This window comes from Fringilla coelebs (assembly GCF_963513975.1).
Source record: "Fringilla coelebs genome assembly, chromosome: 21".
NCBI classification, from domain to species: Eukaryota; Metazoa; Chordata; class Aves; order Passeriformes; family Fringillidae; genus Fringilla; species Fringilla coelebs.
In genome coordinates this window covers 3349440-3377098 of record NC_140047.1, presented here as the reverse complement: position 1 = coordinate 3377098, position 27659 = coordinate 3349440, and the positions used below count along the sequence as shown (strand labels likewise).

At 48.3% G+C, this 27659-nt stretch overlaps 1 protein-coding gene across 1 annotated transcript in view; it reads right to left on the bottom strand.

Moving 5' to 3' along the window:
• The window catches only part of CACNA1B (calcium voltage-gated channel subunit alpha1 B), a gene marked incomplete at its 5' end in the record, with an annotated part of 303988 nt that overhangs the window by 147341 nt on the left and 128988 nt on the right, over positions 1-27659 (bottom strand). Inside the window, one exon of the mRNA XM_084219396.1 lies at positions 11230-11333. Coding sequence (XP_084075522.1) covers positions 11230-11333 — 104 coding nt within the window. The remainder of the gene's footprint in view (positions 1-11229; positions 11334-27659) is intronic.

Here is a 27659-nt window from a genome sequence, read left to right as displayed (position 1 = left end):
CTATATGAAATGAAATCATAATGATGTGTGTCTCTTCCACTATGTCCATCACCATTCAGGAACTGAAGTATTTCCCATTTGCTACAACTAGAAAACTCCCAGAATTTCCCTTTGAGAGCTCTTCAACAGATTTCAGAACACATTCAAAGAAAGGGGGGAATGATATCAAAATGCCTTATTTCATCTAAAAATATTTCAACTGAAGTTTCCCTGCCAGCTCCAAATGAAAAAACAGAGCGCCCCATGGGAAGGGCTGGGAGCAGTAAATAGGTTTCCTCTTTTATTCAGCATAATTCCCATTTATGCCATTGACTTGTAAAAATCTCCCAAATCACCAGAAAGGAAAAACCCGAGCAGGAATTTTCTTCTTCCTGCCCAGTTTTACCTCCAGGATTTTTTTCAGAGCTGGTTTTCCACCTTTTGGCCAGTTCTGGAATGTGCCATGATGGTTTTTGGCACAGAGCAGCTGTGGCTGCCCCTGGATCCCTGGCAGTGCCAAGGCCAGGCTGGATGGGTTGGGAGCAGCCTGGGACGGTGGAAGGTGCCCCTGCCCACCTTGTAGCTGATTGCACAGAGACAGCAGGAACAAGCAGGATTCCAGGGCAGTGCATCCATCATGGAAACCACATCCAGTCAGGCTCCACGTGTCACATTTTTCTCCTGGAGAGTGGCCGGTGCTTAGTGTCACCAGGAAATGGATGGCTGCTGCTTTCCACCTTGGTGGGTGGAGGAGGGAAATCAATCTCGCTGTGAAATATGCGCTGAGACAGCCACTCCAGGGCAATTCCAGAGCCCCCCGAGCCACACAAGAGACAGAGGCAGCTCCTGAATAACCACCAGGGTCTGTAAACTTAATAAACTAATGAAATTCCTGTAACTGCTTTATCCACGTTGGCCTTAAATTAAAAATACTGTCACACCAAAGAGGGATAAAAATCAACAACCCACAATCTTCATCCCCCGAGTGTGGGATTAACTTTCCTGTGTGACAGCAGAGAGCTGGGATGGAGCATCCTGAATTCTCCTCCTGCTCTGGCTTGCTTGGCACACGCCCAGGGCAGCGGCAGTGCAAGACTGATGGCATCCTCAAACCTCTGCAATTCGGGTTGGCTGCTCAGAAATCAGCCAGAAACGCTTCCCACCGCCGGGGAGGAGGCAGAGAGAGATGAGACAGCACCGCTGTCATCCCTGCGCTAATAGCGCTGGTGATTAGCGACTCGTAATTACAGCACAGGTAATTAGCTCCTCATTGAGAAGGATCCCACGTTCAGATCTCGGAAATCTCAGACTCTACACGGCAGAGCAGCAGCCATCCCCGGAGCTGAAGTGCTGCTGAGAAAGCAGCAGATCTTGGAAGGACTCTGCCAGCCACTCCTGGAAAGCAGCTGCGAAGAACTTTCGGAATTTCAAGTCTTCAAATTAACATTAAAAAAAAAAAAAAAATCCAATGAGTTTCAGGACTGGCTTGATCTCCAGCCTGAGTACATCCAAGGATTGCATAAAGATGGGCCTGGATGGCAAGTGACACCTCAGGAGGCACAGGGACAGCCAGTCCTGCCTGGAATAACAAGGATTCTATGGAGCAATGGATGGCAGGTGGCACCTCAGGAGACACAGAGACAGCCAGTCCTGCCTGGATGTGGGAAATCCAGGACTCCTGGACAACTGACCAATATGATCAAGCAGAAGCCATTTATTGTCTACCTTACACACATATTTATAGATTCTACAAATCACTAAGTACACACTTCCTGATTGCTGCCTTTGTCTTGTTCACTCCTTTTCTGCCCGCATTTCTCACAGTATGTGATTGGTTACAGTCCAGGTGTTTCACACTCCTGTTATCTGGTACTTGCAATCTTGGCAGTCAGTTTTTCAGCCTCTTCTTTCTTAATTCAGCACAATTTATGTTCCAGTAGCTGTGACAAATTCCTGAGGCTTTGATAACAAACTCAGAAGCAGGCTGGCTGGTGCCCACTATGGTCCAACCCTTGGAAATACATTGCAACACCTGGAGAAAGAAGGCTTGATAAAGCAATGGATGGCAGGTGGCACCTCAGGAGACACAGGGACAGCCAGTCCTGCCTGGAATAACAAGGATTCCATAAATCAATGGATGGCAGGTGACACCTCAGGAGCTGTCACCATGATATTTTCTGAAAAATCCCTTTGCCAGGATTTTGGTCCTGAGAGGCTGAGAAGCCTCAGAAAAGAAATGTAAACAATAATTACCTGATTGCTTGGAATGTGGTCTGGAGGTTGCTCACCAACAGCTGTGCCTTTGATTGGTTCCATGTGAATTGTTTTTACTTAATGACCAATCCCAGCCCAGCTGTGTCAGACTCTGTGAGTATGTCACAGGTTTTTTATTATCATTCTTGTCTAGCCTTCTGATGTCTCCTTTCTCTAATACAGTTTTAGTATATAAATTTCATAATATAATATCATATATCATATCATAAAATAATAAATCAGCCTTCTGAGAGCTTGGAGTCAATTCTCATCTCATCCTGGGGATCCTCACAACACCACAACAATTGGTGACCACAAGGAGCTATGGGGACAGCCAGTCCTGCCTGGAGGAACAAGGATGGATAAAGCAATGGATGGCAGGTGGCACCTCAGGAGACACAGGGACAGCCAGTCCTGCCTGGAGGAACGCAGCCAAGGCATCAGATCAGGGACCAGGCCTCCCAAAGGCAACAACCTTTGGAGTTTCTCACTGAAACTCCTGAAGGAGAGGAGGAAAGGCAACCACAGCAGAGGCTGAAGTAGCCACAGCAGCGGCAGGAGGTGAGGGACAAGGGATGGGGGAGAGGAAGGAGGGATTTATTCCCTGTGGCACACAAAGCTGGGAGGATGTTGGTGAGTTAGAAATACACTGTTAGAAGTTAGAAACTTGGCTTGGGGAAGAAAAATCTGAATAGAAAAGCAGTGCAATTTCCAGCTGCCCAGACATGACCCAGAGCAGGGAAGATGCAAACCCAAGAGGACAAATCTTAGCTGGCACTTTGTACCCACAAGGGCTGCAAACAGAATGACAGAGAGCAGTAAAAACATGGATTTCTTCCCCATAACATCAGATCTTTACCACAGCAAGGATCAGGAAAAGTTCAGGATGAGCTGACTTTGATTATTCTCATCCACAGACAAAATCCTCAGAAATCTGCAGGCAAAACTAAAAATAATTTGATGCCTCTGACTTCCTGCTCTGAAAACATGAATAGAGATGAACGTGGTGGATTGTTAAATCACTGCTTTCAAACAGTTCTAAAAATCAGGACCAGGTCACCACTGAACACAGGCAAAGCACCTTGATTGGAAAGGCCCCATGGAACAAGGAGGAAAAGCATGGACATGCAGCTCATTTGGGCAAGGAAAAGCCTGAGGGAGGTGAAAGGAAGCCCATCCACAGGGCACAGGGAGAGCACACTGAAAACTGCTGGAACAAGAGGAAACCAAACAATGGATTTGCCTGAAAAGTCAGAATTATTTTAGAATTCCTTTGTGCTGGTGACAGTTGGCACCTCTAAGATAGGTTAGAGTTTGCTGAAAAGTCTGAGTTTATTAAAGAAGAAAAGCCTGGAGGCCTGAGCTGACAAAGCTCTGCCACCCCAAGAAACACAATTTTGTTTCTATTTCACCTGGAGCTGCAGCCAGCCAGGATCCCACTGGGAAAGGTTCAGGCTGAGCCCAAAGAGCTGATTAACCCATCCCAATGTCCAGTGCTGAGGAATAAGCACTGGATCCACCAATCCTCCCCAGGGAGAGCTGCTCCTGCTTCCCCCTCATTGCTCTAAAGAGGGGAAATCTCAGCTCCCTCCAGCAGCTGATAAGGGATGGGAGTATCTGGAGAGAATGATCTCTGAGCACCCAGTCAGGCTTCAGAGTCTCTTTAATCACTGCAACAAGAGCTTCAAATGCAGGCCAGAGATGGGAAATGTTCTGTATTTCTGGGGAGAGAAGGGGAACAGCACAGAGGTGAAGCCTTCAATCCATCTTCCTCCCTCCTTCCCTTTGTCCTTCCATTCAGCTCGTGCCAATTTGATTTTGATTCCTCCAAATCTGATTTGAAAACTGCAAGTGCCACAGCTGGGCAAAGCTGGCTGGAAGGAGGCACTGACAAAGGGAAAAAAAGGAGTTCAAAAGCCCCATTTATCTCCTGGCCTCAGCCTGCTGCAATTGCAGGATGAACCTCTGGTTCTGTTCAAGTTTCCACTCCCAGGACAAAGCAGAGGCCCCATGAAATTCAAATTTAGGTCTCCTCTGTATCATTTTTGTATTCCAGGCTTTGATTTCCATTGTGGCTCAAGAGAAGGGCAAATAAAGGAAGTGCAGCTCTCCTGGACTACCCAAAACCACAGAAGGAGCAAAGGAGCAAAGGACCCACATTCAGTAGGATCAGTCACTGCCCCCTCCTGCAAGAAACCAAAATTTCTCCCTCATTTCATGCTTGCAATGATGGCTTTGTTAAAAAGGGTGATGAGCAAAGAAAAAGGGAAAAAAGAATTCTGCTTTTTTCTTCTCTTTCCCCTCCCTTTTAAGCACAGCCTTGGAACAGACTAAAAGCAAGGAGGAAGCCAGAACCTCATCTCTTTCCATGATGCAGCTCTTCTGCTGCAAATAATTAACACCAGGCAAAGTCAGATCTCAGCAGGTACCAGTGGACTGGGAACAAATGAAGGATTGTCTCCGTAATGAGGGGAAGGAGGACACAAGAACACTTTGCCATCGTGACAAATTAATCAGCACTGCTCTCCTCCAGCCTCTGCACGTCTTGCAGGCAGAGCTTTTATGATCTCAATCTGGCAAAAGTCCTCAGGACGGGAAAACTTGTCAGGAAATTCAGCAGGGCAAGTCCCCAAGGCAGCTGGGCTCAGGGAGGGTGTATTGTGGGATCAAGCACCCAGGCTCCAGATTGCTCAGAAAAGGGTGATAAAAAGAATTAAATCCTTTTTACCCTGTCCCTTTTTCCCTGCCCCTTGTCCCCTCAAAGTGCCAGCAGAGCTGGAGCTGTGTGCCCTGCCAGGCTCTCGCTTGCACAGAGCTGCTGCACCCATTCCAAACATCTCCCCAGAGTCCCTGGGATCCCTTGGGATTTGAGCTTTTATATTTTCCATACATTTGTAACCCTGCAGTTCTTTAGTGTGTAACTCCAAACTCCACACACAGTGGGAGCTGCTGCTCTCCCACTTTGGGCAGACACAACAATTCCTCTCCAGGCACTCAAGGACACCTCACTGCCTCAGGGCCAGAGATGGGAACAAAAGGGAGTTTGGGGGGGAGCAAACTTGGGGTCAATGACTTCATTACCTGAAGCTGTAATTGGCAGATGAACCCCCAATAATGGCCCAAACTTATAAAAGTGTGAAACCCCTGACCCATCATCCATTCTGGGGGCCTTTGTCTGCCCTAAATGTACCTGAAGGACCTTCAATAAATATACCTGCTTTTTATTGCCTTCATTCTGTCTGGTCTCTCTTTTTAAGTAGCCTGAAAAAGGCATCCCCTGCCCCAGGTGATCCCATAAAACAGAGGTGTGGCACATCCAGGACAGAGCAGTTCTGGGGAAAGCACATCATCTCCAGCTCAACTCTCACAGCCAGATGAGTAAACCCTGGCAGCAACCATCACTCTTCGCTGCCTGGGCTGGAAATACCTCAGGCTTCACCATAAATATTTGAGGACATGACAAGCAGCATTTTTCACACTCCAGAGGCTCAGGCTCCCGGGATCCCAACGCATCACTCTGGGAGCGTGGCCTCTCTGGCCAGAATTCCGGCTGTCTCGCCACCCTCAGCGCTCCCCCCGCCTGGATCCGTGCCAAAAAGCACTTAGCCTTGAAATAAGTTCAATCATCTTCCTCCCAGCATCCCAGGATAACGTTTATCCTCTTTGCATTGTGTAATCCAAAGCATCAAAACAGTTCAGCAATGTATTGTGTGGCAGCATGCAGCTCATTAGCAGGCAAAATTAATACTCAAGCTGTGGGAAACCCCATAATCCCAGCAGGCTGTGGGAAGTGCTGGGAGCTGGGAGAGGAACAGCACCAGGAGGAGAAAAACAGCATTGGAGGGGCTGCTGAGGGAGGGAACACTGGGAAGACAAAGTGGGAATGGGGATGGGGTTGGGATGGGTGTGGGAACTCAGCACATCGCTCCGGATGTCCAGAACTACTGAGAGAACCCTTGGGGGGCTCAGAGGTCTTGGAATGTTGACAAAAGTGGCTTGACTTTGATCCCTCTAGGGATGTGCCACCTGCGTATGAGGATATGAGAATCACTGAGGTTTGAATGGTGTAGAAATAGTATAATTACAGGGCAAAACACAGGTTTTAAGGTTTTGGTACAGGGGGGTTATGGAGACAAGATGGAGGAATTTGGGCCTATCTCGTGGTTCTTCTTCCTTCTTCATGTCTTCCATTTTCTGTGTGATGTAAGCACTTGTGGATAGGTTCTTGGTGAAGGTACACTTGCCAACAAGGGTGAAAGGTATTGGGGACAAAAGGTAAATAAGATTTACGTAGATTTTGTTGTAAAAAGACACGACTGCCCCGTGGGCGGTCAGAGTGCCTTTGGCTGCCTTGCTGGTCAGATCCTGGGTGGGCAGAGAGAAAACTTTGCAGATAAGGAATAATAAACAACCTTGAAGACCAAAAAGCTGAGAGTCCAGCCTCGTCCTTTGAAGCCTGATCTGAACAACCCATCTCACGCGTGTCTGGGCAGAGACAGACAACAGCCAGCCCAGACAGATGGGGATGGAGTTGGAATAGGGATGGAGTTGGAATGGGGCTGGGGTATGGCAGGGCAGAGGGTTCCCAGCCAGGTAATAATTGACACAGATTTAACGTATTTCAGAAGGCTATCAATAATATTTTTTAAGAAACCCATACTTTTATACCCTAGTTTGTTACAGGTGGACTTAATTGGTCCTTTACTTAAAACACCCATCACCATTGGCTAATAAGAAACCACCCTTTGGTGAACAAACCTCCCTAACACATTCCACATGCACACAACAACAGGTGCAGCAGGTTAAGACAAGAATTGTTTCTCATTCTCTTCTCTGATCTTCTCACAACCTTCCCAGAACAATGCCTGGGAAAGTTGTGTTTCTCTCTGTGGCCAGAGAGCTGCTGCCACAGGGGTTGGGATGCCCAGCACAGGGCAATAAGCCAGAATTAAATCAGAAAAAGATTCACAGTGGGGCAGCACTTCTCAACTGCACGTGGGGGTTTTTCCCTGCTGGCTGCAAACCATGGGCAGAGTTCAATAAAAAATTCATGGGGATCATCCCAGGGTGTGTAGGGAAGCTGTGACATCCCAATCAGCAAATGAGCCTGTGTTTGAGGGACACAGGAGGGCAGCTGGGGTCAGCACTTCCTGCCATGGTTTGCAGTCAGAACAATCTCATGGTGCCACCAGAGGCAGCCAATCTTCTATTTATTTATTTATTTTTTAAGTTGTATTCTCCTGTATTGCTACCTAGATCACAAACAAAGAGTTTACAAATGATTTAATAAAATTAACCTCCCACTGCAGTCAGCACATAAAGATATTCCATGGGAAATACATTATGGGCACAAATTCCTAAATATTTTCATCACCTCAGTTCTTCCACTCTTAGAAAATGCCACCTCAGTTTTTGGGAAGTAAGGTGCTCCATCTTTTGAAACAGGGGTAGCATCACCCAAGGGCCTGGAGGAATGGGCCAGCAAAATTTGAAGCAGGTGTCAAATCTCCTAATTCCACCTAGTTTTCAATTATTTACTTTTATAATTTATATTTTCCCCTTTCTTGTGTGTGTCTGTGACTGGGGAATCACTCCAGCACATGGATGGGCAGAACACAGCCATGTCCTGAATTCCAGAATTCCACAGCAGGAGGAAATGAGCTCCTGGATGTTATTGGTATCAAAAGGGAGAGGAACTTCTCCTCCTGCTCCTGCTCTCCTGGCCCTGTGCAGTCCTGAGCTCCCAAATCAGCTGTGACACTCAGCAAAAGCTCTGCAGAAGAAAATAATTTGTATTTCTCTGCTCTATTGGGTTCTGCAGGGCTGCTGAGTTTTCTTGGTTCACGGAAGAATCAAGCACCAGGGAAGGAGTACAAAGAAAGGAGCAGGGAGGAAAATCCCCCACAAGGGACACAAAATCACTGCTCCAGAGGATGCTGAGTCCTGCTGGACTCAGATATTCCATAAAAACCAACCAAACTCCCTGGATTTCAGGAGCTGCTTCAGTCACGGCTCCCTTGTGCACCTCTGACCACTGCACCACTCCAGCAAATCTCAATCCCCCTGGATAACAACACAGAATTCCCTGTATTTCCTGTATTTCCCTGATACAATTTCTGCATTTTCCAGTGCTATCCAGCCTGGCAAGGAGGAGCTGATCCCAGTTTCCCCAGTCAGAGAACTGGCATGGGGTGAGCAGGTCCAGCCCAGCATCCACCAGGAATTACTGAGCTTCTTGGATCCCCCCTGGGGCTCATTTCTATATTCTGTCCTTTCCAAACTTCCACATCTCCCATCACTCCCCTGCCTTTGCTGCTGCTACAGAACCATGGAATCCTCCAGGTAGGAAAATGCCTCTAAAATCAGCAAATCCAACCATCAGCCATGGCCTCAAGTGCCACTTCCACACATTTTTTTAACATTTCCAGGGATGCTGACACCTTGGGCAGCCCATTCCAATGTTCTCCAAGCCTTTCCATGAAAAAAACTCTTCTAATATCCAACCTAAGCCTCCCCTGGCACAACTTGAAGTCATTTCCTCTGATCCTGTCCCATGATTCCAGAATCAGCAGAGAGGGAAGGTGGTTTGCTCTTTATTTCAACACAGGTTTCATCTCTTGTTGCACATTTTGGGAGCAGGTGGTTCTGGGCATCTCAACAGGGTCAGTTTCCCAAGATTTCCTCAAACAGGCAAACCCAGGAGCCAAACCCACTCATAACTGGTATCTGCTCGGTGTTGATATGGATTCACAAATAATTCCAGAAAAGCAGAAAATTCCATCAAGATTTATGGCAGAACTCCTCACAATTTAGGAGGAATCTCAATAATTTGTTGTCATTTCTGATTTAGGCAAGGTTGGACGGGGCTTGGAGCAGGAGCTGGAGCTGCTGTTGTCCCTGGGGTGTGGTGGCTTCGTGTCCTTGAGTGAAGCTCTATCCTATGGAAGTCAACTTCTCCATGCAGAAACCCAGGGAAACAATAACTCCACATTAAATTTCTCTTTTTTTTTTTTTTTCCCTTTTTTTTCCATGGTGCTGTCTGGGCTTTTGGCTGCAGAGCACACTGACAACAGTCTCTGCTTTCTGAGGGGCTTTCCTTTTTCTGGTATCTTCTTTTCACTCCTCCATTCAGATATAGAATCATGGAACTGTCTGGGTTTAAAAGGACTTTAAAGCTCATTCCATTCCACCCCTGCCATGGGCAGGGACACTTTCCACTGTCCCAGGGTGCTCCAAGCCCTGCCCAACCTGGCCTTGGGCACTGCCAAGGGGCAGCCACAGCTGCTCTGGGCCTCCCCACCCTCACTGGGAAGGATTTTTATACATTTTTTACCTTTTTCCTTCCCTGCTCAGCAGCTCCAAGCCCACCAGGAGCCCTGTGCTCCACACCTGTGCTGTGATGTTTATTTCCTTAGCCTCTCCCCAGGAATTATTCCAGGCAAGGATGTCAAACCACTCTGTGAAACAGAAATTAAAAGCTCCCCTCTGTGAGGAAGATTTTCTCATCCTCACTGCTAACAAGGGGAATCCTGCACAGAGCTGTGTTTTTAAGAGGAGATACACATTTATATAATATTCATATTTTGCCCCAAGCAACAAGAGGCTTTCAGGAGAGTCAGACAGAGTTCTCCAGCTCCTGCTCACCAAACTCCTTTGATTCCAGCACAAAGGAGCAGGAGCCTGCAGGATTTTGGGTTGGTTTAAATCCCACTGTGGAACAAGGGAGATGAGGCACCTAATGAACCACACTCAGCCCTGCTGGGGTAATCCCTGAAAATCAGCCATCAGACAAAGCCTCTGATCCACCAGGATGGCCTTTAAATGGATTTGATCAATAATAAATGGCTTTGGTCAGTTATTGATCAGTTATAAATGGCTTTGGTCAGTTATTGATCAGTTATAAATGGCTTTGATCAGTTACTGATTGTGATGATTATTTCTGCACTGAAGTGTGTGACACAGCCTCACCCACAGCACTCTCCCCTCCTCAAACACCACTGCACTGCTGCCCACAGCCTGTGCTTTGAGGAGGAAAATAATAACAAAATAATACAAATCAGCATTGATATGTTCTTTGGAAAACACTTTCCTTTCTCCAGTCACTCAAAAAAAGAAGAGGAAAGGTGCAGCACTGAAGGGCTTTTACCACACAGCAGCAACAACTCATTTTTTCTTCCCCTGCTGCCAAGAGGCAGAAAAAAAATCCAGATTTTAATTTCAATGATCTCAATCACCTGCATGATCTCAGAAGAAACTCAGTGCAGAATGAGGTGCCAAAGTCTGAGAGCTTTATAGTCCTGGCTGTGTTAATTCCAGATCCCATCTTCCCAGATGCTGGGAATGTTCCAGCTTCAGACTTGGCACCTTGATTCCTGCAAAGGTCCAAACCCAAACCTCAGCTGCAACAAACACCAAATCCCTGGCTGACCCCTGGGGTTTGAACATCAAGAGATCAGCATGTCCCCAAAATCCAGACATTGGTTCAAGCAGACAGAGATCAAACAAACAAAACAAGTCAATTAAAAAAATCAAATGCAAGAAAACAAAAAACACCACAAAAAAAAAATCCCAAAACTGAGATCTTTTAATTGCCTTGAGTTTGACCTTCCCCTTTCCCCAGGCCACATCAGTGGCACTATCCACATTTCCATGTCCCACTCCAGCATTTTATTGGCACCAGCAGGTCCCTGATGGCTTTTCAAGGCAGCACAGAAGTGTTGGCTGCACTGCCCCAAATCAGTCTAATTCCTCACAAAACTTCACTTCACTCTTGGGTCTGGATTCAGAATCATCTCAGGGCAGGGTTTTTCACCAGCCTGTCCCCCCACCCTAGGACTGTACAGAAATATCCCCCTGCAAGGAGAGGACAGGGTGGGATATGTGGGAAGGGGACACAGCGTGATGTGTCACCCATCTCTCTCAGTAATATCCCCCCAGTGCTAAAATCAACACATCTTCCCTTTTAACACCTTTTAACAGAAATTCAGAGTGCCTTACCCTGATAAGACGCCCAGCACCAAGTTGAGCATGAAGAAAGAGCCAATGATGATGAGGGGGATGAAGTAAAGCCAATTCCAGGTGTTTCCTGCAGCGTCGTTTGTCTGGAAACAAAGGGAGAAGGGAGAGACAAACACAAGTGTTATTTCACCTGAGAAAGGAAACACCCCCCAGAACCTGCAGGGCAGAGGAGATTCCCCTTGGAATTCCATAGGAGTGTCCACCCCTGGTGTCCTGGTCAGTCCTGCTGTGTTCAGCAGCTGAAATTCCAGCCAAAGAACTGGCTGTCCCAACATCCACACCGTGGTTTTTCCTCAGCTCTAGTGGGGAGATCCCTCTGTTATCTCTGTCAGTGACCTGATGAGGGGAAGGAGCTCACAGGGGACACCAGGCTGGGTGGGACGTGCCTGTGCTGGAGGGCAGCAGGCCCTGCAGAGAGCTCAGCCCAGGGTGGATCCATGGGGTCACACCATGGGCTGAGGGTCAGCAAGGGTCCTGTCCTTGGGTCACAGCTCCAGGCTGGGGCTGCAAAGCTGGGAAAGGCCCTGGGGTGCTGTAACAGTGGCTGGACATGAGCACAGGTGTGCCCAGGTAGGCAAGGGGCCAATGGCACCTGGGCTGTCCCAGCCATGGGTGTCCAGCAGGACCAGAGCAGTCACACCCCAGTGCTGGGGCACCTCAAATCCTGTCTCCAGTCCTGGGCTCCTCAAGAAGGGCATTGAGGGGCTGGAGCAGTTCCAGGGAAGGGGCTGGATCCCCAGGAGAGGCTGAGGGAGCTGGGAAGGGGCTCAGGCTGGAGAAAAGGAGGCTCAGGGGGGCCCTTGTGGCTCTGCACAGCTCCTGACAGGAGGGGACAGCCGGGGGGGGGGTCGGGCTGTGCTCCAGGGAACAGGGACAGGAGGAGAGAGAACAGCTCAGGCTGGGGCAGGAGAGGTTTAGATTGGACATTAGGGAAAATTCCGTCATGGAAATGCTGCCCAGCCCTGGCACAGCTGCCCAGGGCAGTGGTGGAGTCCCATCCCTGAAAGGATTTAAAAGCAGTGTAGGGGGCATGGGTCAGTGCTGGGGGAATGAAGACCTTAAGTGTTTTTTCCAGCCTAAAGAATTCCACAGCTCCAGGCTGACCCTACTGCAGGACCAAACCCCTTTTTTAGGTGGCCCAGCCCTGTGCAAGCTCCCTGCAGCATCCTCCTCCCTCCCTAGCAGCACATTTCCATCTGAACAGAGCCACTCCAGCAGGGAACCACAGCCTTCCCTAAAGCCAGGCTGCAGTTCAGCCCAGGATCTGCTCACACCCAGACAAGGAGTCTGCAAGAAACCCAGGATCTCTGGAATGCTGGAATTCCACATCTGCTCACTCAGCACCTCGGGCTCCTGCCAGCCAAACCCACCCTGAGCAGGCAGCAGAGGGAGATGAACAGGAAGGGAGGGTGGTGCAGTTTATGACAAAGTTTCTGCATTCATCAGCCACGAGGGAGCTCTTTGGGGAAGTGCTGAACAGGAAAATGCCACATGGCCATTGACAGAATCCCAGTGCTGAGGAAAATGCAAATTCCTCTCTTGTGCGGGGAAGAATGCAGCAATCTGAGGATCTGATGTTGGGTGGAAGGAAAAGGAGAAGGGGAGCAAAAAGGAAAGTAAAGACCTAAACACATTCTTCTCATCCTTCTCCTTCATCCTGCAGAGGGTAAAAAAAACAGGAATCCTGAGCTCACCTCCCTGCCCAAAGGCAGAGACTACAGAGAAGAGCTCAAACACCACTTGGCAAAAACTGCATTAATTCTGATATTGGTGCTTTAACTCATTATCTGTGATGCGTTTTGGTCACTCTTCCCAATCATATTCCCAAGAGTAATTTTGCTTGCAGGATTCACAGAAGGAAATGCTTTAAATGTGCTTTACCTCAGCCATGCATGTACCTGATGCCACCTCAAAAGTTTCTCTATGAGAAGTCACCCAGTACCTACATCACAGCATTCTGACAGGTGATAACATTTATTGCTGATAAATGATACTGATACAAGTAAATTCTTGCATTCTCCTTGTCCTTCTGCAGAGGGTAAAGAAAACCAGGAACCCTGAGCTCAGCTCCCTGCCCAAAGGCAGAGCTCTGAAAAACTGCCCTCAAACACCAACTGGCAAGAACTGTGCTCATTCTAACTGATATTGGTGCCTTTAACTTATTATCTGTGCTGCTTTTGGCCAGTGCTCCAAATCATATTTCCAAGAATAACTTTGCTTGCAGGACTCAGAAAAGGAAGCACTTTAACTGTGTTTTATCTCAGCTGTGCGTGTACCTGGTACCACTTCAAAAGTCTCTGTATGAGAAGTCACCCAATGAACAGCAAACCCCAAACTGTCAGAGTATTTCTCACAGGTGATAACATTTATAACATTTATTTATCAAGGCAGGGAGCCCCCAGCCAGGGAATAATGTGCTCTGACTCCATGATTCAGAAGGCTGAACAATTGCTTTATTAAGCTATACTATATTACACTACATACTAAATTACTAAACTATACTATACTAAAGGAAAACCTGTGACCCTTTCCACACAGCCACAACCCAGCTTTGACCCAATTGGCCAATCAGTCCAAATAACCATCAGCAGAGTCCAATTAACGAACTCTCATCAGGAAACAATCTCCATAACACATTCCACATGTGCCAAACAACAGGCGCAGCAAACTGAGATAAGAATTGTTTTCTCTTCTCTCTCTGAGCTTTCCCACTGCCTTCCTCAGGAAAAATCCTAGGAGAGAGAATTATGTCTCTCTCTGTTCAAGGAGTTTGTGAATACCACAATTTATATATAACATTTATAGCACTGACATGAGTAAATGCCCCTGAGGTTTGTTAATAGGGTGCATGTCTGCACAAATCCTTCCTCCAGGATCAGACACGAGACCAGCATCTCCCCAAATAGCAAACACCCAAACACCACTCAGGAATGGCTGTGTCAGTTGATCAGTGACTCAGAGGGGAGGAATGGACACTCAGCAACCTCACCACAACCCCCTCTGCTCAGGGTGAGGGACAAATGGATCTGAGGAGAAACAACCCAGAGCAGAAATGCAGGGATGGCTCTGAGCTGCCTGATTAGGCCTTTGGAATAGCTGATATCCCACCCCAGTTCTTCATTCCCTGGTTTGGCTTTTCATTCTTCTTCCTCTTTGCTTTCAGCTCTCTCCTCGCCCTGTTCTGCCCTGCATCTCTGCAGATAGGCTCAGAGGGAACAGGGAAACTCATCCTCAGCGCTTCCCTCCCAACATGAAGGGAAAAGGAGCCAGTGATGATGAGAGGGATGAAGTAAAGCCAATTCCAGGTCTCGCCTGTGGCATCATTTGTCTGGAAACAGAGAAAAAGGAGGAGTGGAGAAGTGTCTGAGGCAATTTCGTATTTAGGGTTTTATATTTAGGGGCTGTTCTTCAGCTCTCATCTTGTCAATCAAACATCTCTGGTTGCAGCAAGGAGATCCCATCCAGGGAGGGCTCGATGGTCCCTTCCAGCTCAGGACATTCCATGGTTCTGTGAGGCTGGGAATGCTGTCAGCAGCCAAGGGGGGCTGGAGGAAGGAACAGATGGGAGAAGGGCAAAGCACAGAAACATGCAAAGGGAGTGCAGCAGGTTCCCTGCTGCCAAATGATCGCTTATCATTTATTTCTCCATTTGAAGCCCAAACTTGGCGACAGATCCACAATTCCATGCCACGATCAAAGCCCTTAAAAACGAAATGTGTTGAAATAAAACCAATTACCCACCCTTCCCTGGGCATCTGCTGGGTTCCCTCCTGCTCAGGGCAGGGTAGGGCCTGGCTCTGTTTGCTCTGCCTCGCTCACGAGGATCCAGGACAAACTCCACTTTGGATATGGTGACAAACACCAGGCAAAAGTGGTGACAAAGTGCTCCTTGAAAGCAGAGCCTTCTTGGATGTGCAGCACCTTTCCCAGTGCCCCCAAGTGTGACACATGAGTAATGTCATGGTTGACTCTCACAATTAAAAGGCAAATATCCTATATATATGTTAAGAGCAGTTTTATAGATTTATAGTTATGTTTTACCCCCCTTGTGTTCTTATCAGGGGTTGCCTGGGTTTGGGACATTTGGGAGGGTCAGCTCGTTACTATGGCAACACCTGACCTTCAAAAAAGATGTCAGGAAGTGATCTCCACCACTGGACAATGAAGAGGGAGTCTATGGACAGAACTTTGGTGGGACTGAAGGGTTAAAGGGTGAAAACTCCATTGTGTGGGTGAGCACACGGTAGGAAAAATCCTCTGCTCCCAGCGCTGTAATATTGTCTCTATTCAGTCTTCTGTTGTATTTTTTGACAAGGTTTTAATAAACCTTTTAAATGTTTTGGAAGTGAGTCTCATTTCTCACACAAGTGAGCTGGAGCCCAAGCACAGGGTGCAGCCCTGGCTCTGCCACAGGGAGAGGCTTTAAGAACTCAAAACCTGTTTGCTGCCAGGAAAACCAAACTCCTTCCCCCAGGGAAAGCCCCCAGAGTCTCACAGGCAGCTCTGTCTGCCCTGAGCCCTTCATCCACAGAGCCACTGAGCTCCAGGCTCGCTCATTAAGCAGGAGGAGCCAAGAGATCAAATCAATTTTTATGTTCCAGCTACAACATTTCACTGCTGTAACGTCTGGCCGTCTGTCAGCGCCACTTGTGCCCACAGAGATGTAACAGGAGGGCAAGAGAAATAAAATACTCAACAGAATGTGCCAGAATTACAGCCAGAAATTCAGGAGGGGCTCACAGGGGGTTCTCACACAGCTTCTGAGCCTTCTGGTTAAAAGCAGCCATGGGGCTCTTCACAAGCAGCCCCTGAGCAGTGCCCACACCCAGCCCCAGGAGTGCCCCGGGCATGGAAAGAGCCACATCCCCTAAATGTGACAGCACAAGGCTCCCACAGCTGCACTGAGAGAAACTGAGGCAGCTGAGGGGCACTTACAGGGCAACAATGATCTCCAGCTCAAACATCTAAAGCCCACACAAACTCTGCACCCCTGGAGTGCTCTCCCTGAAATTCTGAGCTCTGCTCAGCCCCCAGCTGCTCCCACACCGGACCTGGCACTTGTAGCAGGGCACACCCAGCATGATAAAACACCCAAATACCCCTGATGCCCTGTGCAGGCTTCCCTAGAGCAGAGGCTGGGCAGAGCTAAAGAATAAAGCAGGGATTTACCCAAAGGATCTCCTCCATGGATCCACCTTGGGCAGCACCAGAGCCCAGCCAGGGCTGCACCCAAGATGAACCAAAATGGCCCCAAAATGCCCGGCCGGGCACGGGGTCTCTCCCTGGGATCAGCTCTGCTCCATTTGCACCTTGCAGTTCATTGTCCCATCCCAGCTTCAGCCCCTGCAGTCCCACCCTGCTTGTTTTTCTCTCTCCAGCCCACGGGGTTTGTGCTCCTGGCCTGAGATTTGGCTCATTTGTCCTTGGTGCCCAGCTGGAGCAGGAATTGTTTTGTCTCCCTGCTCTGTGCACAGAGCTCACCATGCCCTGATGTGAAGCCCAGACCCACACACTAAAGCAGCACAGGATCTGAAAAATAGAAAAGCTGAAACCTGAGGCATCACCCAACTCCTAAATCCCCAAAAGTATCTGTCCAGGCTGTTCCAGGTGACTCTGCTCCATCAGCCACCCTGGAGCTGCTGTCCCTGTCCACAGTTGGGTGTCCCAGGACAGCCTTTCTCTGTTCTCTCCCTATTGATGCCTTTTTTTGATATCTAAAAACAGAGGGCAGACTGAATTAAGGCAATATAAAGCAGGTATATTTATTGAAGGCCCTTCAGGTACATTTAGGGCAGACAAAGCCCCCCAGGACCTACACCCAAAGTGGATGATGGCTCACAGGTTTCACACTTTTATAAGTTTGGGCCATTATTGGGGGTTTATCTGCCAATTACAGCTCCAGGTAATGAAGTCATTGACCCCAAGTTTGCTCCCCCCCAAACTCCCTTTTGTTCCCATCTCTGGGCCCTGAGGCAGTGAGGTGTCCTTGAGTGCCAGGTCTGGAGAGGAATTGTTGTGTCTGCCCAAAGTGGGAGAACAGCAGCTCACACTGAGTGTGGAGTTTGGAGTTACACACTAAAGAACTGCAGGGTTACAAATATATAAAAAGCTCAAATTCTAAGGGATCCCTGTGTTGGCTCTGAGCCCCCAGGGGCTCTCTCCTCTCTCCATGCCCATGCTGGTGTCCCCAGGCAGTCACAGCACAGCCACCTCTCGAGGTGCAGGAACGTGGGCAGGAATTCTGGCAGCTGTAGCAGACTGAGGAGCCAAAGGCTGCTGTCCTGCTGGGGATTAAAGCCCTGAGCTGCAGAACAGGGCATCCTCCAGCACAGCACACAGCACTTCTCAGCACCAGGCCTTTTGTGAGGGGTCCAAGAGCAGAGCAGAGCAGGGCTAATCCTCACTTTGTGCCTCAGGCACACAGAGCTGCTCCGGCCCCGCTCCCCCTGTTAACACCGTGTCTGCTAATTAATTCATTCCAAGATACCCTTTGAAACAACCAACCTGAAAGCAGCCAACTGCTGCTTGCACTGTGCTGCAGAGCCCAGAAATGCCCTTTTATCACCTCTCATCTCCCTTCCTGCAGCTCTGGCCATCGCCCACCTTCCCAGGGCTGCTCCAAGGGGTGTTTCCTCATCCCTGGGAGTGCTCAGACCAACTTGGAGGGGACTTGGAGTAACCTGGGCTAGTGGGAGGTGTCCCTGCCCATGGTGGAGGTGGAATGAGGTGATCTTTATGGTCTTTTCCAGCCCAAACCAATCTGGGATTCTCATTCTTGTTGCTTCTCACTGTTCCATCCCATGACCAGGAAATGCCAAAAAAGCCTGGCCTGCTCCAGCATCCTTCTCCCAGCCCATCCCCATCCCCTCCCTGGCTCCCCAGGGTCTCTGCCTGCTTTTGGCTCCTTGCTCCACATCCCCAGGGAGCCTCAGGGCTCACCAGATCATCCCCAGGTCCCACTGCTGACTCCATCAAAGGGAGCAGGAGCTGCTTTGGGAGGGGAAGGAACATCACATAAAACAACCTTTAATGTCAAAGACAAACAATTAAGGGGCTGTCACGTAAATGTTTCCTGAGTGGGGGTCAATAACGGGATTTAATTAGACAGATACAGCCAAACACCACAGACCATTTGCTTTTACCGTGTTTTTAATCAAAATACAAAATAGAGCACACCTAGATTTACGCATTGAATCTAATCAATGGCACAGCCTGACTTATTCAGGGCAATTAAAGGGTAATATTCTCTTAGTTAAGTGTTTTTGCATTGAGAACTCTCAGCTGTCTTGGAGAGATGAACTCTCTTCACCCTCTGATTTTTCACAACTCTCTTCCTCGCCATTTCTGATAATTAGCAAAGCTATTTACGGGCGATTTATTTCTATTCTTACATTTAAATGAACACAGAAATTACTAAGAATAAAATAAAAAAAATTACAAGCATGTACAAGAGCACTTGGAACCTGCCTTACAATGAAAGCAGAAGGAGGAAAAAAATATTTTTTTTTTAAAGGCTTTAATCTCTTCAACCTTCTGTAACCTTTCTGACTCAGAAACACCCCCCAGCCCTGCACTGAGGAGGTCTCTGCTGCAAACCCTACCCTCCCAGGAGGTGAAAGGTGAGCTGCTCCCACATTCCCCAGCAGGGCAGTGAGACAAGTCCCAATTCTCAAGTGCTGACCTGCGGATGCTGAGAACTGTCAGATAAACTTTCCCAGGCATTGCCCTGTGCAGTTTTGTGAAAGTTCAGAGAAGGAATTAAAACAATTCTTGATCTTTGCAGGTGGTGGGGTTTTCTCCTAAGATACTTACAAGAGGGTTTTGTGCCTAATTAGCCAATGGTGTGAGGCTAATTAGCCAATGGTGTGAGAGCTATTGATTGAGGACCAATCAGGTCCACCCGTATCGTAACTGTCTAGAAAAAGTGTTTTTTAATGAAATTGCATTTAGCCTTCTGAGACCTTGGAGCCTGTGTGTCACTTTATTCACCCTTCCTCAATACCATAGCGACACTGGCCCCACGTGCTGCTCCATACAGAGCACCAGGATCTGCAGAAAGCCTTTCCCCACTGAAATGCCATCTGGGCTTGAATCCAGCCCAGTTTCTCTGGATTCTGACTCTCAGATGTTCCAGACCATTTTTGGGGAGCATCTGGTGCTCAACTCAGCAGGGGCTCAGCAGCCGGGGCCGCTTCCCACCGACCGTCCAGATCCAAATTCAGCTGGCACAGGGACACCCCAGGGACACCCTGGGGCTGTGCCACCCATGGAGGGGACATGGTAGAGCCTGGGCTGCTCTGTGGGAAGGATAAAACTGGAATGGGCTTGTCTCAGGTGTAGCTGGGTGTGTGTTCTATCCCCATCTGTCAGAGCTGGGGCAGTTCTCTCTGTTCACTGGGCAGTTTTCTTTCTCTCCCCCACAGCCAATCCTCCCTCCAGGAGATCTCTGCTGTCCATGGCCACTGAGTGTCCCTGCAGGGCTGATCAAATTCCATCATCCCATGGGGAGATGCTCTGCCCAGGGCAGGAGCCAAGCATTCCTACCTGGATACAATCTGCCCTGGAGCAGCACAGCAGCCTTTGCCCCCTGCATTCCCAGAGGAGCAGCTTTCTCCTGCCCTGCATTCCCAGAGGGAGAGCAGGCCCATCTCCAGCAGCCCTGGAGCTGCAGAGGAAAACTCCTCCCTTGTGCAGGATCCTGCTGCAGCAGAACCACAGCTGGCACTGCAGGAGGGCTGAGCCCCCCGGGATGGGGCTGTGCCCCCACCCTGACACACAGGGGACAGGGACTGCTCTGACTCTGGCAGTGAGTTGTTTTCTTTATTTGAACTATTGCATTTGTATTTTTTAGTTTTCCTAGTACAGAACTGTTATTCCTATTCCCATATCTTTGCCTGAGAGCCTCTTAGTTTCAAAATTCTAATAATTCAGAGGGAGGGGGTTTACATTTTCCATTTCAGGGGAGGCTCCTGCCTTCCTTAGCAGACACCTGGCTTTTCAAACCCAGACAGGCCCTAATGAAATCAGTGACTGCTCCAAATGCTGCTCTGAGTACAGCAAGATGGGGTCGGTTTGGGGTTCAGAGCTCCCCCCCACCTGGGGTCAGTGGGGTCAGGTGGGTCAGAGCAGGTGCCACTGTTCAGAGAGAGAGGGAATTAAAATGGAAGAGCCCCCAACCAGCTGTAGGAGACTGGGAGCCAAACACCCCTTCTTAGGATTTTAACCTGCTTATGTCTTCTGTCTTATGTCTGAGGAAAACCCCTCAGCTGGTGGTTTCCATGGCCAGCAGTGGGATGGACAGGATTTCAGGAGCCTCTAAACTTCATGTAAGGTCCAGACAACAATTTGAGACTGGAGACACAGCCTTGAGCTGCACCAGGGGAAGATTAGGCTGGGAATTAGGAAAAAATTCTCCACTGAAAGAGGGATTGAGCGCTGGAATGGAGTCACTGTCCCTGGAGGTGTTGAAAAAGCACTGGATGTGACACTCAGGGCCATGATTTTGTTGACAAGGTGGTGTTAGGTCATAGATTGAGATCATCAAGTCCAAAGGTGTTTTCAACCCAATTCTGGGGTTCTGTGATCTGATCTCCTCCTAGAGCACATCATAACTGTGTATGTGTGGGGATATGGACACCAGGGAAGATCCCATAGCAGAGGAGGCATTTCCTGGGAGCCCTTTGGGATCTGATCTCCTCCTAGAGCACATTGTACCTGTGCCTTTGGGGGGTTGGACCCCAGGGAAGATCCCATGGCAGAGGAAGTGTTCCCTGGGAGCCCTTTGGGATGGGTTCAGCAGTTGTAGGAAAAGCCCTCAGAGGGTCCCCAGTGGCCTCTGCCCTTCCCTCACACCAAAGCCATGACAGAGCCTGAGCTCTGGGAGGAGACCCCAAAGCCCTGCACATTTACACCCAGATCCATGCTCCTGAGAAGATCCTCTCTCTTTGAGGTCTCTGAGCTACTCCACTCCTCCTTTTCACCTTCACACACACCTCGATCACCTTCCCCTTTAGGATTCTTATTTTCCACCTTTTATTCCCTCTGGCAGGACCCAAAATGTGCCAAAGAAGAGTGAAGGGAGATATAATTCCCTCAAATACACCAATCCAGAGCTGGGCTTTCCTCTGAAAGCATCCAAATGCATAAAATCAACACAAATACGAGAAGACTCTGGGTAAAATCCTCAAAGCTGGCAGCATTTTAATTTTGCACAATAGCAGTAGATGTAGGAACACATTTTAACTGTAGTTGTTGCAAGCAATATTAATGTTAATTCAGCCAAGTCTAAATAGAAGCAAATCCTCCCCTTTGTTTCTCCCCTTCTGCAGAGCTGGGGAGGCTGAAAAAGCAAAACCACTGCTGTTTTATGCCTTGATCCAAAGGCTTATGGCACCAATATATCAATACATAAATATGCTAACAGGGTTTCTTGATAAAAAATTCATTCTTTCCCCAGCTAGCATGAACTCACTCAGCTGCTTTATTCATGAGCCTGCCTGGCGCTGGGAAAGCTCTGCCACTGTCAAAAATAACAGGCTGGCCAAGGGACTCTACCTCTTTTTAATGTTTTTATTTTGATTTCAGAGCTTCTCCTCCCTTTCTTTTATTTTTAAACAGTTGTGGGCTTGAATTATGGATGGAAACTCGGTGCAGACTGCTGCTGGTGGGGGCAGGTGAGGCACATTCAGGGTGAGGAAGGGCAGCCTCTGCCTGGGGGTCTCCAGAGGAAGTTCTGCCCCAGCAAACACCTTCCCAGCCCCTCTCCAAGCCCCACAGGGCACTAATCTGGAAGAGAGGGAGAGTTTAAGGCCAGGTCAGATGAGGCTTGGAGCAGCCTGGAGTGGTGGAAGCTGTCCCTGTCCTCAGCAGGGAGGCTGGAACCAGATGATCTTTAAGGTCCCTTCCAACCCAAACCATTCTGTGATTCTCTGAGGATGTACTTCACACATTTTACCACAAATCCAAAAGCCACAGAGCCCATGAGACCAAGTAATTCCAGCATTTCACAAAATGGGACTCAAGCTGAGGTGCTGCAGGGTTCAAATATTCTGATTCCCACCAGCAGTGCCTCAGCCACCCATCTGCAGGTTTCCCTGAGCACACAGGACTGGCATTTCCTGGGAAGGGGCACAAGGAGAGCACAGGAGCTCTGGGGCTTGGGTGCTGCAGTTGGAGGGAGCACCTTGAAAACCAAATTCTGCTGCTGAGCTTGGAATTCTTATCAAGCACAAATCATTCATTGAGAGAGCTCCTGCGTGAGTCAAGCTGCGCTTGGAGGAAATTCAGCACTCTCTGGACATGCTGTTCTTACTCTGCAAAGGCTTCAGGTGTCTGAAGAGCCAAAGCTGTCCCCAAATGTGCTCTGAAAGTCATGAGAAGGGAGGAATATCCCTGGGTATAAATGTATAAACACAGACACAGATTTAGAGCCCAGCTCTCTCTGGCTGCTCAGGGACACAGGAGATTCTCTGAGTCTGCATTCAGACACACACAGAGATTTGCTGGTCTAGTGAGTAGATGCAGAATAAACTTTTCCTGCCACTCAGCAGTCCCTGGGCCCTGCAGCCCCTTGGTCAGCAGAGACACAGAGCAATTCCCAGAGCAATCCAATACTCCAGCATTTGCTGGCTGTGAGCAGAGGAAACTGTGGGGCAAGGCCCAAAATCATTGCAAATAACAACAGCCCTAAGGATAATGCACAGGCTTCCTCATCATCCTCATGCAGATCCAGACTCTTCCTGATTTTCCCTCTAAACATCACCAGCAAATATTCCCAAGAAGTTTCCAGTAGCAGAAATTTGGTTGAATGAATTAAAGCCTTGATTCTATGGTATAAAATCATAACCAAGGGCTGTTGCACACCTGCATTCCACCTGAAGAGGACTGGCAATGAGCAGAGTATTGATTTATTTAGGTTAAGCCACCTTCTCATTCTTATCTTCTAATGAGACACCTCCAGCAGTTCAGCCTTTCCTTAATTATGAGCAAAAAATATCCTTGTAAATAAATCTACAGCTCAGGAGCTGGAGCTGAGAGCTCAGTCCCACAGAACTGAGAGCACAGCAAAGCCCCCAGGCCCAAGAGCCCTTTGTCAATGCAATCCCTACTCAGAACATGATTCCAAAGGTCTTTTATCCCTCCCATTTCCCTGCTTCAGACAAAACAGAACAAAAAATCAGTTGGGTATGATCCTCTCGGCTCCTTCTAAAGACATTTCACAAGGTTTTGTGAAGACATTTTAAATAAAAAGGACTCTCTGCTCTAGGAAAGAAAAAGAAAGGTTTTTCCTAACTAAAAGCCTTGCCAAGTTGTTCCAAATTTGAATGAGAACTGCCTGTGAAATTCCAAATTGAAGTGTGAAAATATTTACAACAGTGTATATTCATTAAGCCCGTAAAAAGTGATGAGCCCAGCTCAAAGCTGCTCCTCTCTGGAGTCCAGGAGGAGGAAACAACCTGGGAACAGGGATGAACAGCAAAGGTTTTGCCACAGACCAGTTAAACAAACCAACCCCAGAAGGGACAGGGACACCCAGGGTATTTTTGGGATGAGCTGCTTCCCACAGCTCCTGGGTGATTTTCCTCCCCTGCAAGGGCTGGATTTTAGAATCGTACAATATCTTGGGTTGGAAGGGATCTTAAAACCCATCTCATCCCTCCCCCTGCCACAGGCAGAGACATCCTCCATCATCCCAGGCTGCTCCAAGCCCCAATGTCCAACCTGGACTTGGACACTGCCGGGGATGGGGCAGCCACCACCTCTCAGGAAATCTGTTTTTCCCCCAAAAAATAAAGTTCCTGGCACAACAAAGCTTTTAAAAGGAATTCTTTAACCCATTTTTTTATTACAGCGGCACTTTTATCCTTTCTTGTGTTTTCACACACCATCCCCAGCTGCCTTTTTCATCCTGGGCAGGAAAGCAATTGCCAGGCACGTTCAGGGCTGTTTGTACCCTCACTGCTTTCATGCTGTTGAGCTGCAAGTGGATTTCTTCAGCTGGAGTTTTTTCCTTGGCAAGCCCCCACGGTTATGCTGCTGTTTGGAGAGGTTTCACTGCTTTTCAGAGAGCAACTGCTGCCTTGAAGAGACTCTTGAAGTTTGTCTGATATATGTCACTCTCCTGCTGTATATCTGAAATGTCTCCTATTAAACCTGGAGGTGGCCACCCCGCAGTCATTTGGAATAAATCTTCCCTGAGACATTAAATAAACCCCAGAAGGTTCAGGGAGGAGGTGCTTCAGCTCCTGCTCAGCCTCACACATTTGCTCAAGGGCTGTTCTGAGCAGGGGAATTTGCTGGGGCAGGGCTGAAATGGCTCAATCCTCTCAGGCTTGTATCATTGGCTGGGGGTCTCTGTACAAATCACCAACAGGACAGGACTGCTGGGAACGTGCCTTGAGCTGTTTTATTTTCCAGCATCAGCCTCATTACATGGTTATGGCAATGGGAAGATGCCAGCAGCTCACATCCCAGGCAGCAGACCAAGAACTTAATGTTACAACTTACTTTAAAAGTTTTTTGACCAATCACACAAAGCAGAAGCATATTGGTTCTATCCAACCACTACAAGCACAGGTATCTTCAGTTAAAACAATGCTTGCTCATTTTGAATACACTACCTGCTTGTAAGCCTTCAAACACAATGCACAGAGCTCCATTATTAAGCTTAAAACTTCCTAATATCTTGCTAGATAAACTTTTCTGTAGCTTAAAGAGTTATTCTAGCCAAGCATTAATACACAGACCATTGTTCTGTTTGTCCTTGCTTTTCTACATTTTACATAATTTTTCTGCTGACCAATCTCACAGCTACTGCTTAGCTCCAATCACAGTTCTGCTGTCTCTGAGGCCCTTTGCAGCTTTCCCCAAACCCTCTGATTTTATGGATTCCCACAGCTTGGAGGGAATGCCCATGTGGGCACGGGGTCAGCCAGGCTGTGTTCCCAGATGGATGGAGACCCAGGTGTGGGCACAAACGTGCAGCACTCTTGGCATTTAAATATTCCAAAGCCATTTCAGCCTTGGGCTTGCTGCACACATTTCCTATTCCAGCATCTTTGGGTTTCTGCAAACCTTTCAGAGGAGGAAGCAGGCAAAGCCTGCATCCCTTAAAAGAACTGGGAATTCAAACAGGGCCTGCAGCCCTCCAGAACCCAGGAGGAAAGCAGCAATAATGGGCAGAATTGGGACTGGTGTAGGCTTCTTGTACTGACAGCTCTCACAGGATCCATCAGCTGTGCAGATTCCTCCTCTCACCATGTGCTTTCCCCTCACAGGAGCTTGTGCTGCTTTTTCAGTGCTCCACGAGGGATTTTTTCCTACAAATCCCTGGATGCTCACACCAATTTATTGCACTCCTGGACTGCTACACCCCACCAGGTCTCATTAGTAGCAAGTTTTTTACTCCAAAGCCTGGAGTGAGGCTTTTCCCTGGGGAAAAGGGAGTTCAGAAATCCACTCCATCTGCTGCTCAGGGGAGTTTGGACACAGAGCTCCAGGGAGGGGTTTAAGGCACAGAGAAATTTGGATATTTTCACACACATGGGTGGTAGGTGAGTCTGTTTACACAAGAATTTCTGAAATTTGAGATGTGTCTGTCACACACCAGTGATCAGCTAAGTGAATGAAGAGTGACCTAAAAGACTGATTTTTCTACATAATAATAAATCTGTCTGATACTCAAAGAAGCCAGAGGTTGTAACAACATAATTGAGGAAGCTTAAATCCAGCAGGAAACATGGATGAAATGCACATCTCAACTGGAAAAAAGCCTGTGTGCCATCAGCAGAGGTGTAAGGGGGTTGTGGGGGACACTCCGGCCACGTGTGAGCTCTTGTGGCACTCACATTTTCTGGAAAAATCCCTTCACCCAGGATTCTTCTCCTGGGAAGCTGAGGAGCCTCAGAGAAAAGGGAAACAATTCTTCTCTCATTTGCTTCTCCTGTGCTGTGCTCATGTGGAATGTGTTTGGAGATTGTTCACCCACAGGTGATTGTTCCATTGCATTCTGCTGGGAGTTGTTTTCACTCTTTGGCCAACCAGGGCCAAGCTGTGTCAGGGCTCTGGAGAGAGTCAGGAGTTTTCATTATTATCTTTTTAGCATTCAGTAAGTATCCTTTCTGCATTCTTTAGTATAGTTTAATATAATATAGTATCTAATTTAATGTAGTATCATAAAGTAATAAATTAGCCTTCTGAGCACATGGATCAGATTCATCATTCCTGCCCTCCCTGGGGCACCCTGCAATACAACAGGCTCTCTCTGTTGGGATGGGTTCCACACATCCAAAACTCCCATTGGGGTTTTGTGCTCAAGTCAATAGTTGGGCTGAGCTGGTTTGGGGTTTTTGTGCGAGGGTTTGGTCACCCCTAAGCGTGTCCCTGCCTTCCAGTACCCCTTCTACAAAGGCCCCATGCACAGGAGAGGTTTTTCCCTCCCTCCCTCATCCAGCCTTTCCCTCACAAACCAGTCCTGCACTCACAGCTGCTGCCAGGCTCTTGGCTGCCTGCTCCAAACTCTGCCATCACTGCCCTACTTTCCTGCAGATGATTGGTGATACTGAGCCACAAAATCAACAAAATCAACATTAACCCCACAGCTCCAGCCTGGGAATTATCATTTATGTGCTCTCTGAAGGTGACTGGTTCTTATTAGCAAATTCAAATCACCCTAACTCGACAGCGAGTGCAATTGAGCACTAACAGCATTAGGAGATTTTTCTCTTCTTTATGAAGCTGCAGGGAGAAAGAGAGAGCACAATTACCTCGTGGCACAGCTCAGGAGCTCAGCTCCCATCTCCATCACAGCTGCACAACACCAGCATGTGACACGTGCCCTGCTGGCTTTGTCCCCAGCAGGTCCCTGGGCACCTCCAGGAGCAAATACACGGTGACAAGAGAAGTTCAGCACTGGTGAGCATCAAATCCCAAGGGTAACCTCTCCCCCAGGTAAGGGCTGGAGGGGATTTTACACCAAATCTGTGAGGCAGATGCTGTGTGCTCTGAAAAGCTGAGATCAGAACAGGCTCTGCTGCAGACAAAGCCACAGTGATGTTTCTTCACAGACCTGTGGGCATTGCATGTTGCAACATTCATTTTTCATCTTCCCACATGTGTTCTGATTTAGGATTCCCCCAGAGGGTGCTGGCACTGCCCAGGCTCCCCAGGGAATGGGCACGGCCCCGAGGCTGCCAGAGCATTTGGAAAACACTTCCAGAGATGCCCAGGAAGGGATTGTTGCTGTGTCTTGGGCAGTCCTGGTCATCCTTCCAGCTGTGATTCCCTGATCTCCACCTCTTCAAAGACCCAGCTGACTCCTGAGCTGTGTGCCAGGTGAAGCAGAGCACCCTTGTTTGCTCTCAGGTTGCTCTGGTGCAGCTCTCAACGCCAAGCCTGGCTCAGACCCTGCT